General features: G+C 42.1%; 1 protein-coding gene and 1 pseudogene across 1 annotated transcript in view; one reads left to right on the plus strand and one right to left on the minus strand.

The window, feature by feature from the left end:
* Nucleotides 1-11,422, minus strand: part of Parp4 (poly(ADP-ribose) polymerase family member 4) — an 87,487-nt gene that overhangs the window by 55,511 nt on the left and 20,554 nt on the right. The window contains exons 6-9 of the mRNA XM_029559247.1: nucleotides 7,862-7,975; nucleotides 4,882-5,031; nucleotides 3,272-3,409; nucleotides 662-835 (exon numbers count right to left, since the gene is read on the minus strand). Coding sequence (XP_029415107.1) covers nucleotides 662-835; nucleotides 3,272-3,409; nucleotides 4,882-5,031; nucleotides 7,862-7,975 — 576 coding nt within the window. The remainder of the gene's footprint in view (nucleotides 1-661; nucleotides 836-3,271; nucleotides 3,410-4,881; nucleotides 5,032-7,861; nucleotides 7,976-11,422) is intronic.
* Nucleotides 10,826-11,402, plus strand: LOC103726762 (annotated as a pseudogene).

The raw sequence follows: 11,422 nt of genomic DNA on the forward strand, positions 1-11,422 counted from the left end.
GAACTCACTATGTAAACCAGGCTGACCTTGAACTCACAGAGATCCATCTGCCTCTGCTTCCCAAGTGCTGGGATTAAAGATGTGCACCACCACACCCAGCTATTTATTTATTTTTCTTTTATGTGTATGAGTGTCTGTATGTATGTAAGTTCACCTATGCAATGCCTCTGGAGGCCAGAAGAGGACATCAGATCCCCTAGGAGTAGAGTTATGGATGGTTTAGTTGCTATGTGAGTGCTGAGTGCTCTGCAAGAGCAGTCAATGCTCTTAACTGTTGAGCCATCTCTCCAGTCCCTATTTAATTTATTTTATGTGCATGTGTATGCACCATGTGTATGCAGGCAATTGTGAACCTCCATGTGGGTTCTGGGAAACAAACCTGGGTCCTCTGGAAGAGTAGCAAGTGTTCTTCGCTGAGCCATCTCTCCAGTTATATACATATCTTACACATCTTTTTTTCGAGACCGGGTCTCATCTAGTCCAGACTGGTCTCAAACTTGCTATGTGGTTGAGGCTGGCCTTGAACTCCTGATCATTCAGCCTCTACCTCCCTTGAGTGCTGGGATTACAGGTGTATCACTACACCTAGCTTTAGACATTATATTTTTTTAAGACATGCCCCCCCAACTCATTTTAAACTAACTCTATCCCAAGGGATTACCTGGCATAGGTCCTCTTTCTTAGCTAATAGTCTCAAGTTAATTTCTTCAGCTTCTGGATGCGTGTGGGGTATCAGTCTGTAGAACTCAGCCATCTTTTCTTGCAATTTCTCTGTCGTTTCTCCATTTCTCAGTGCAGTCTTTACTAGAAGGAGAATCCCCTCTGCCTTACTCACCTGTAAACAGAAAAGTGTACCTGTTTATTAAACTTAAAATCTTGATAGTCATAGAAGTGAGCCATATATAAAAATGTTGAAATAAGCCAGGCGTGGTGGCGCACGCCTTTAATCCCAGCACTTGGGAGGCAGAGGCAGGTGGATCTTTGTGAGTTCAAGACCAGCCTGGTCTACATAGTGAGTTCCAGGACAGCTGTGGCTACAGAGAGACCCTGTCTCAAAAAGACCAAAAAAAATGTTGAAAATAACTGTTGGACATTTTGCAGCTACCAATCTTCTATGGACTGCTGCTACAATAGTTTGGTTTGTAAATGCTTCTCTAAGGCCCCATGTTTCAAAGCTTGGTCACTAGGGAGGCGCTTCAGGGAGTTGGTGGAACCTAGTGGGAATGTGTAAGACATTGGGTGGTTTGAGACTCTAGCCCATTTCTCTTTTCTTGCTTTCTGGCCACAAGGTGAAAGGTTTTGCTCCACTATACATTTTTGCTGTGATGTGCTGCCTCACCACAAGCCTAAAACAGCAGAGCCAATCCATCATGGTCTCATAGTTACAAAATTGTGAGCCATAACAAACTTTTTCTTGGGGGCTGGAGAGATGGCTCAGTGGTTAAGAGCACTAGTTGCTCTTGCAAAGGACCCAGGTTCGGTTGCCAGGACTTTCTCTCTTTATAAATGGGTCATCTCAGGTATTTCCTTATAGTGATGGAAAATTGACTAACACTACAAATTCTGATCTCAAGGTATAGCTCAATTGGGACAATGATGTGTGACCCAGAAGTTCCTCTGATAAACCATGGTCCCACCTCCTTCCCACGCTCTGTGGAATGAATCAAGCCCATTAAGGGGTGGGGAGGTATAAGCCAGGAAAATCAGAAGGCCACTCACTCGCCATTTTGTGTGGCTGTTGGGAAGCCACTGGACTTATGTTTGGGTGTGGACTTTCAAGCACAGTGGGTCCACCTCAGTCAGGGGAGATGAGGCACTTGGACCAGTGAGAAGGCTACACAGAGCACACACTGGGAAAAAAGGGTGGAGCCATATTGAGCACAGGCAAACACCAAGGGGAGGGTATGGATGACGCGTGCATTTCAAACATGGACAAGGAAAAGCCAGGACCCGAGACCCTGAGTGGGGGCGGGTCTCCCAGCGGGAAAAGGAAAATTTAGTGAAACATGATGCCAGGAGTATTCTTCTAAAGCTGGTCTCAGCTTAAGTGAAGAAAAGAACTGGTATCTCTTCTTTCTTTTTATAAAACAAATTGAAAAGCAAATTTTAATTTCTTTTTACTTTATGTGTATGAGTGTTCTGCCTGTATGTATATAAGTACACCATATGTGTGTGGTGCTGGTAGAGACCAGTGGAGGGCGTCGGATCCCCTGGAACTGGAGTTATAGATAGTTGTTAGCTGCCATGTGGGTGCTGGGAACTGTAGCTGGGTACTCTGCAAGGTCCACTGAACCATCTCTCCAGCCCTAAAAAATATTTTTAAATTTATTCTTTGATAATTTCATACTTTTATACATGTATCTTGATCAGAATCCTACTTCCCCCATTCCCCTCTCTTATCCCGCTCCCACTCCTTCTGGAGCACTTCTTCTTCCCAACATGTCCCCTTCTAAAGTCGTGTCCTTTTTTTTTTTTTAACAACCCACTGGGTTTAATTACGGTTGCTTACATGTACATGGGTGTGGGGCTATTTACTGGATCATGGACAACTGACCAGAGGCTATATCTCAAGAGAGATGCAGAGTCTCATATTTCTATATACATGTACATATGTACACATACAAGAAGACTAAGGCAACTCTGGGGGATTTGCTTTTCATAGAGAAATGTAGAAAGATGTCAGCATCAAACCAAGTCCATGTTCCTAACTGCACAAGAGCTTTAAGGACCTTACTGAAGGAAACCTGTTTTCCCCTGAAACAAATTAGCTTCATTCCACAGGCAGAAACTACCTGCATTGTCTTCATAGAACAACTCAGCTGCACAAGATAAATCACTGGGAATATCTTCTTCCATTTGCTCTTTCAATTGTGATTATACATAATCAAGAATAGAATAGCATTTTCTGGTGAGCCAAATGTTTGCGTTTCCCAAGACAGTGAGGTGAAAGACTGAAGAATTGTTAAGCAGGTCAGGTGCTGGGCATCTGATTAGGACCAAAAACACCCATGTTCCTTAGGCATGCTACAAACCTCTTGGCTCCAAAGCTCAGGCTTCCTAATTGGCCATCACCAAAAGCTGACACTGTATAGACAAGGACATCTAGTTTCCTGGGAAGCCCATCTTCTCCCTGGTTCTCTCAATGCTCCCTTTCTTCAGGGATGAAGAAAGAGCAGGAGGAGTGGGCTTCACTCTAACTAGCACATGAATGCATTTATGTCAGCACACCAGGAAGCAGGTTTGTCATAGTTCAATGACACACTTGACTTACATCATTGAGGCTCATCCTGTTCACAGGCTTGAGAAGTGTGTGCTCCAGATGACCCAGAGTTTCTGCCCAAATCATCTCCACAAAATCGCTCACCTCCTGGCTCAGAGAGCTTGAATCTATGACCTCCTCCAAAAGCAACTGAAATGACAAAATGACAGAGAATCATACCCAAGAAGTCATCATGAACTATTCTGTATAAAACTGACACAGGTGCAGGGGTGTAATTCAGTAGTAGAGCACTTGCCTCGTGTGTTCGGAGCCCTGGACTCCGTCTCCAGTATCACAAACAAACAAAGCAAAACAAAACAAATATTCAGACTGAGAAAGAAAGCATGAGAAGAAACAATATAGCTGAGGAAAAGTCCTCACCCACAGCCAAGTGCATGGGTGCGAATGGATTGAGTGTATCCCCAAGGCTGTGTATGGACTGACTGTGGTCCTCAGTGTAGAGATGCTGAGGTGATGTGTTCTTTAAGAGGTGGGGTCTGGTGAGAAGTACTGAGAACACAGGGCAGTGTCTGCAGAGCAGCACGAATGCTTTCCCTGAGGGAGGGGTGTTGCTTCTCTTTCTGTTTCTCTCCATGTTGTGATGTAGCCAAGGGGACCCTCACCAAGATGCCAGTGTCATACTGTTTAAACCTGCTAGCCATCAGAACTTTGAGTCAATCTTCATAAAGTCCTTAACCTCATGTATCTTGTGATTACAACACAAAATAGACTGAGATACTGAGTGCACTGGTGCATTCAGGCCTCCACTCTCTGCTGGCCTTCCTGTCCTTGTTCCTTTCCACTGTACACTCCTCTTAGAGTGTCTCTACTCCTGTGGCTTTTATTGCATTTTCTTCTTTTCTTTTCCTTCACTTGGATTTAGGCCCATCAGTGGCATAAAACATATGCAGTCAGGGTTAAGGACCATTGAGTCATAGCCCAGATTATACTGAAATCTTTCTTTTTGATTCATTTATTTGTATTTTATGTGTATGAGTATTTTGTCTGCACATATGTGAGTGCACCTATGCGTGCAATGCCTGCAGAGATTATAAAAGGAATTGGGAGTTATGGATGGTTGTTAACCACCATGTGGGTGCTGGGAATCGAACCCAGGTCCTTTGCAAGAGCAGTCAGTGCTCTTAGCTGCAGAGCCATCTCTCCAGCTTTATCTTTATCTTTCCTTCCTTAATTCTTCTCCTATCTTGCCAGTCTTTTTTCTTTGTAATAGACAGCATTTCTTTCTTTGAGAAGGGTTTCATAAAACCCAGGCTGGCTTCAAACTACCATGGAGCTGAGGATGACCTTGAATACTTGGTCCTCTCAACTCCACCTCCCAGGTACTGGGATTACAACCGTGAGTCATCATATGTGATCAAGAAAACATTTCTATTAACAATATTCAATCAGCTGGGTGTGGTGGTACACACCTGTAATCTCAGCACTTGGGAGGCTGAAGTAGGAGAATTGTCCAAGAGTTTGAGGCCAGTCTGGGCTACAGAGGGAGACACTGTCTAAAAAATTACTCCCCCGCCCCCCCCCCAAAAAACAGAAAACCAACAAAACAACCACAGCTACCTTCTACTTCAGTCAGCACAACATACAAGTATCTGTTATCTTACTGCTTGTAATTTTTCAGATGCTAATTGGGTTGCTGCAGGTGTAAAGTCTTCTCTGAGCAGAAATCCTTTTCTCTTCAGATCTTCAATGTAATTTTCATAATATTCACTTGCACCTTCAGAGGTTTGCTTTACAGTGATCTCTCTTCTAGTCTGTGAATTATAAGTATACAGAAAAGGTACAATAACTTATTAACATGTTAGTTTTCAATGAATACTTACTCCCTGCCATAAAGGTAATTTATAAATTAGTTTCCTTTTTTTTTAAAAAAATTACTTAAATCTTCCAATTTTCACAAAGGTAGCCTTAAAGCTGAAGGTAAATGGGAAAAAAGCCTGAGCAGGCAGAACAGAGAGAAAAGGTCTATTTTACTCCTGGTGGGAGAGGTGGTCACTCAAACATTCAGATTTGTACTTTGCAAACTATTCTAATGAACTTTGAAGACTGGGGTTGCACTGTTTTTGGAAATGTGAAAAATAAATAAGGGGTATGGAAGAAAAGAAAAATATCTTGTAAAGGATGGTACTGTTGGAAACAGGCTATAGTCAAAACAAACATGAGTTTCCAGCAAAGAAAAAGGCAGGAAAGCCAGACAATCAAGCAAAAGTGGGAAAGGCTGGGAAAGGCACAGACGCCCAAGACTTGCCCTCACACGTGGCACTTTCTGCTCTTCTTGGAAACCCATCCCACCACAGTGAGTATTTATGTTAACACTGACCCAGAGAATATGGGAGGTCTTGCCCCATTCAGGAGTCCTAGTCTCCTCATAGGTGTTAGCCAAGCCTGACTCTGAGGTGTGCAGTCCCAGAGAGGAGATATACTCAAAGACACATGGCTGCAGGCCACCTCTGAAACTTGCAGAAAGGAAGCATCTTCCCAAGCCACTCCATCTCTGAAGGTAGATGTGGGAGTTTGGATCTTGACTGTCCCAGGATGAAAGAGAACGGAGGGCCTCATATCTGCTAGGCAAGTCCTCTGCCACTAAGTGACACCCCCAGCCCTAAACCTCTTCTTTTTCTAAATTAATTATTTCAGGAATTGTGTTAAGTGATGGAAAGCTGTCTAACTATAAAATTTTGGATGGTTTCCATCAAGATGGCTTCATGAAGTTAGCTGAGTCTCATTCTTATCAAGGTGAACAGGTTCCCCCAACAAGCCTCTGCTGGAGTGCTAGCCCAGGAGCACAGATGGCCTATGCAGTGCTACAGTTTTGTTCTTTTTAACTTTAATGATAACACAGACTGTCATAGTTTCCAACTTGGCTTTTGCTTATTTTTTACCCAAATAACTAAATCCTCCACAGGATAAATATAACATATATTTGGGGGTACAGTGTTAATAAATTTCTTTCCCCTGCGTGGACACATTTGATTCCCCATGGAAACCTGATAAAGGTCACTTCTAACACTGTGGTGGAAGTACAGGCTAGTAATCTCAACACTTGAGAGACAGGAGTGAGGCCCTGTCTTAAAATGCATACCTACCACCCTCCAAAAACAGTCAGCTGTAATTTTAAGCAAAATTACTTAATTAGCAGTGACATCTCTTTGGTAAATTGTACCAAGTCTAGGACTTCAACAAATGAATGGTGGGAAACCAAAGCTTTGGGAGTGGCAATTCACAGAACACTCCCCAGGATCATCTGGAAGCCATGTTATGACAGATATAAGCTCCTGAGGGTCAGGGCTTCTCAGATGAGTGGATCTTGTTACCACTTGATGTGCATGTGTCTTTCCTGTGCACCTGAGTGACACCTGAACTGGAGGCAAAATGAGACGTTTCGAGAGCCTGTGTAGATCAGTGTGAGGACTTCTGCTACTGAAGAATGGATTCTGTCTTACTGGCTGCTTTTCTCCTGGCCCAGGGTAGGTCTGTAAGTATGTGTAGTTGAAAAGATACCCTTATGGGTGTTGCTTATTGCATATTTTATTTGACTTTTAAGCATTAATTCTGGACTTATTTTTGTTTCAGGATTGCTTTAGGTTAGAACCATGCTCTTGACATTGAAATAAGACAAAGGTCATGGCCTCTGCAAAGCCTTATTTGCTATTTCTAGGATTCTGTGAACAGGAGCCTTCAGCACTTCACACACACTGCAGAGCCAGAGCTGTCACAGTGGACTGCAATGAAGACTTGTGAGCCAGACGTGGTAGCTGATGTTTGTAATCCTAGCACCAGGGAGGCTAAAGCAGGATGACTGCCACAAGTTTGATGCCAGCCTGGAATACAGAGCAAGACCTTCTGTCTCATTTTAAAAAAGAAATTAGAAGAAAAAAAGAGAAAGAGGAGGAGCAGGAGGAGGAAGAAGAGGAGGAAGAGCAGGATCAGGAGAAGGAGAAGGAGGGAAGGAGGGGGAGGATCTCTGCTGCACTTTGATCTTGGACTTTCAGCCTCCAGACTTGGGAGAAACAAATATCTTTCAGCCAACAAACAACAAAGTATTTGTTATCTGGTTACTATGACACCAGGTAAGAATAAAAAGTTTAGCTAGGGTGCCACAGAGATGGCTCAGAGGTTAAGAGTACTGGTTATACTTGCAAAGGACCCCAGGTTCAGTTCCCAGCACACACATGGTGGCTAAGAACCACCTGTAACTCCAGTTCCAGGAAATCAATGCCCTCTTCTGGCCTCCATGGGTATGGTACACATGTGGTACACTTACATCATGCAGGCAAAATGTTCAAACACATACAAAAATAAATTTTTTGTTTTGTTTTCTTTTGTTTTTTGAGGCAGGGTCTCCCTGTAGCCCCAGCTGGCCTGGAACTCACTATGTAGACCACGCTGGCCTTGATCTCACAAAAATCCACTTGTCTATGCCTCCCTTCTGAGTACTGAAATTACAGGCATAGGCCATCATGCCCTGCTTAAAAATAAATATTTTTCTTAAAGTCTAGCAGGTTAGCTGGTTCCTTGACTCTTTTAAGAAAGTTAGTAATGAGGGGTGAGCTAACACATAGCAAATGAAATAAAAAACATCACCTGCATGCTGTCAGTCAGGAGGAAGTGTGCAGAAATCCCAAATGGACAGTCTCTGGGGACCTGGGAGCACTGCAGTTCCACCACTACGGTCTCATGACGTCTGTCTACACCAACCTACAAAAGAGGGTACATATAGAGCTATGAAAACTAGCCACAAATGACATCTGAAAAGGCTGATTAACCTGATGGAGTGACACATGTTCATTTGGATAGAAAACACAGAAAAGTCTCAAGAGAGTAAAACTCACTAAAACACTACCATAGTGAGATAATCATTATCAATATTTTGGTATATTTTTTCTCTATGTGTTTAGAAGATATCACTTCTCATATTTGCTTTACCACAGAGGAAATATTTTCTTAAATTTACATTTTATTCAAACATTTAAAATCACAAATGGAACAGCATTTTGAAGGCAATGTTGATTTTAGTTTGTGTGGCTTTGTCAAGAAAAGTTTTTTGTTTTCCTTTAATGAAAAAGGAATAATTCAACATGGCATAAACATTTGGTATCAAATCTATCTCTTTCTTTTTTATACTATTAAATATGTATTATGAGCTGGGAATGTAGCTCAGTTGGTAGAGTACTTGCTTAGCATGCATGAAGCCCTGAATTAGATCCTTAGCACTGTTTAAACTGGGTGGTGCATGCCTACGATTCCAGAGCTTGAGAGATGGAGGCAGGAGAATAGGAATTCAAAACTATTTTCACCTACACAGCAAGTTCAAGGCCAGCCTGGGATACATGAGACCCTGTATCAAAAACAAACAAAATTTATATTATGAGCATGTATTACTTTAATAATAACACTAAAGTCAAAGGAAGGTTTCTCCTGTCTGGTATTGTTTCTTGTTATATAGCTTTTAGCTATACACATGGACTCATTTAGAGATATTATATGTGTAATCTGTTATTAGGTTGTTGACTAATAGGATTTCCTCTAGTTTTTTACACTAAGTAGGCATTATTTATCTCCTCCCTTTCTCCATCTAACCCTTGCACCATAACTTCCCCATTTAAAGTGTCCCCTTTTCCCCCATTTCTCCATGATAATACCAGTCTCCTATGGTCCCACCTCTCTTGAGTTCCTTCTTTCCCTTTATCCCCAAAGTTCCTTGTATAACTCTCCTTCTCCCCTCCCATTTAAGTGCCCCACTTCCATTTCTCCCTTAGTAACACCTGGCTCCTACTGTTCTTCTCTCTCAGGTTCTTTCTTTCCTTTACCTCCCTGATTCCTTTTCATTATCCTGGTTCCTGCAGTTACATCAGGATACATACTCACTTATCAGGATTTGGTGCTAGGATCCACAAATGAAGAGAACATACGTCTTTTGTTTTTCTGAGCCTGTGTTACTTTGCTTAGTATAACGGTTTCTAGTTCCATCCATTTACCTGAAAGTTTCATGATTTCATCTTTCTTTACAGAATTCCATTGTGTAAATGCACCACATTTTATTATCTACTGGTCAATTGAAGGACATTTAAATTGCTTCCATCTTTTAGCTATTGTGAAAAGAGCAGCAACAAACATGGATATACAAGTGTCTCTGCAATAGGATGAGTCCTTTGGATGTATGCGAAGGAGTGGTATAACCGGGTCAAATGGTAGGTTCATTTTTAGTTTGGTTTTTTTTTTTCTCTCAAATTTTATTAATTCATCTGAGGTGTGAGTCACAAGCTCACTCAGCCAATGTCTCCAAGCTTCGTTGCCCCAAGAGTAGTTGGGAAAATCCACTTTAGAACTACCTTGAGGGATAGATGATCTACAGAGGTGCCATTAGAAAGCATACGTAAAATATTGGGTCTGAGAGGTTTTTCTTAAAATTGATTTTATGTTAAACCATGACTACATTCCTTCCTCAGCGGTATTTTATTCCTCTATCTAGAAACTGGAGAACTGACATACTCACAAAATTTACCAGAACCTCACAAAATTTACCCCTTTATCTAGAAAGACAAATTTGTTGGCTCACCTTGGCCTTTCCCAGTAGGGGGCAGCTAGATGTGTAGCCCTAGAGACACTAAAGAATTAAATGGACCCTATCTCTCTACTCAAGATTTTCTTACTTTTTTTTAAATTGATGTTTTTGTGTTGTGAAGCCCGAAACTCTGAAACTTTTAGAAGAAAACATTGGCAATAACCTACAAGATATAGGTGTAGGAAAGGATTTTCTACACCGGACACCAATTGCTCAGGAAATAAGGTCAAGAATCAACAAATGGGACCTCATTTAACCAAAAAACTTCTGTACATCAAAAGAAGCAACCAAAGAAGTGAAGAGAAAACCCACAGAGTGGGAGAAAATCTTTACCAGTGACATATCTTACAGAGGTGTAACATCCAGAATATATAAAGAACTCACACCCTTAGTACCAGCACTGGGAGGCAGAGGCAGGTGGTTTTCCATGAGTTCAAGGCCAGCCTGGTCTACATAGTGAGTTCCAGGTCAGCTGGGGGCCAACCTGGTCTACATAGTGAGTTCCAGGTCAGCTGGGGCTACAGGGAGACTCTGCCTCAAAAAGACCAAACAAACAAACAAAACACAAAGCATCAGGAAGGAAGTAACCCAATTAAAAGATGGGCTAAGGGGGCTGGAGAGATGGCTTAGCAGTTAAGAACACTGGTTGTTCTTGCAGAAGACCCAGGTTCAAATCCCAGCACCCACATGGCAGCTAACAACTGTCTATAACTCCAGTCCCAGGGGATCCAACAGCCTCTTCTGACCTCTGCTGGCACTGCAGGACACAGGTGCACTTACCTACATGCAGGCAATACACGTATACCCATAAAATAAAAATGGTAAATAAATTTGTTTTTAAAAAAGATGGGCTAAGGAGCTGAACAGAAAGTTCTCAAAATAAGAAATAAAGATGACGGGAGCCCGCGCCCCTCCCCTTGGATGAGGCTGAGCTGAGGCACGCTATCTGGAGATGCTGCAGGACCCGTAGCCAGTAGCATCCTGGCGGTGAAGTCGGTGGCTTGACTTCATCTGGAGCTCTTCAAGTCTGCAATTTTTAAAAATGGCCTCCAATAAAACTACATTGCAAAAAAATGGGAAAGAAACAGAATGGAAAGAGTAAAAAAGTTGAAGAGGCAGAGCCTGAAGAATTTCTGGTAGAGAAAGTACTGGATCGACGTGTAGTGAATGGGAAGGTGGAGTATTTCCTGAAGTGGAAGGGATTTACAGATGCTGATAATACTTGGGAACCTGAAGAAAATTTAGATTGTCCAGAGTTAATTGAAGCATTTCTTAATTCTCAAAAAGCTGGTAAAGAAAAAGATGGTACAAAGAGAAAATCTTTATCTGACAGTGAATCTCATGAGAGCAAATCTAAGAAGAAAACAGATGCTGATAAACCAAGAGGCTTTGCCAGAGGTTTTGATCCTGAACCAATCATTGGTGCCACAGACAGTAGTGGAGAACTGATGTTTCTCATGAAATAGAAGGATTCAGATGAGGCTGACTTGGTGCTGGCCAGAGAGGCAAATATGAAATGTCCTCAGATTGTAATTGCTTTTTATGAAGAGAGGCTGACTTGGCATTCTTGTCCAGAAGAT

The sequence above is a fragment of the Nannospalax galili genome, unplaced genomic scaffold (genome assembly GCF_000622305.1).
Source record: "Nannospalax galili isolate Female #2095 unplaced genomic scaffold, S.galili_v1.0 scaffold388, whole genome shotgun sequence".
Classification (NCBI taxonomy): domain Eukaryota; kingdom Metazoa; phylum Chordata; class Mammalia; order Rodentia; family Spalacidae; genus Nannospalax; species Nannospalax galili.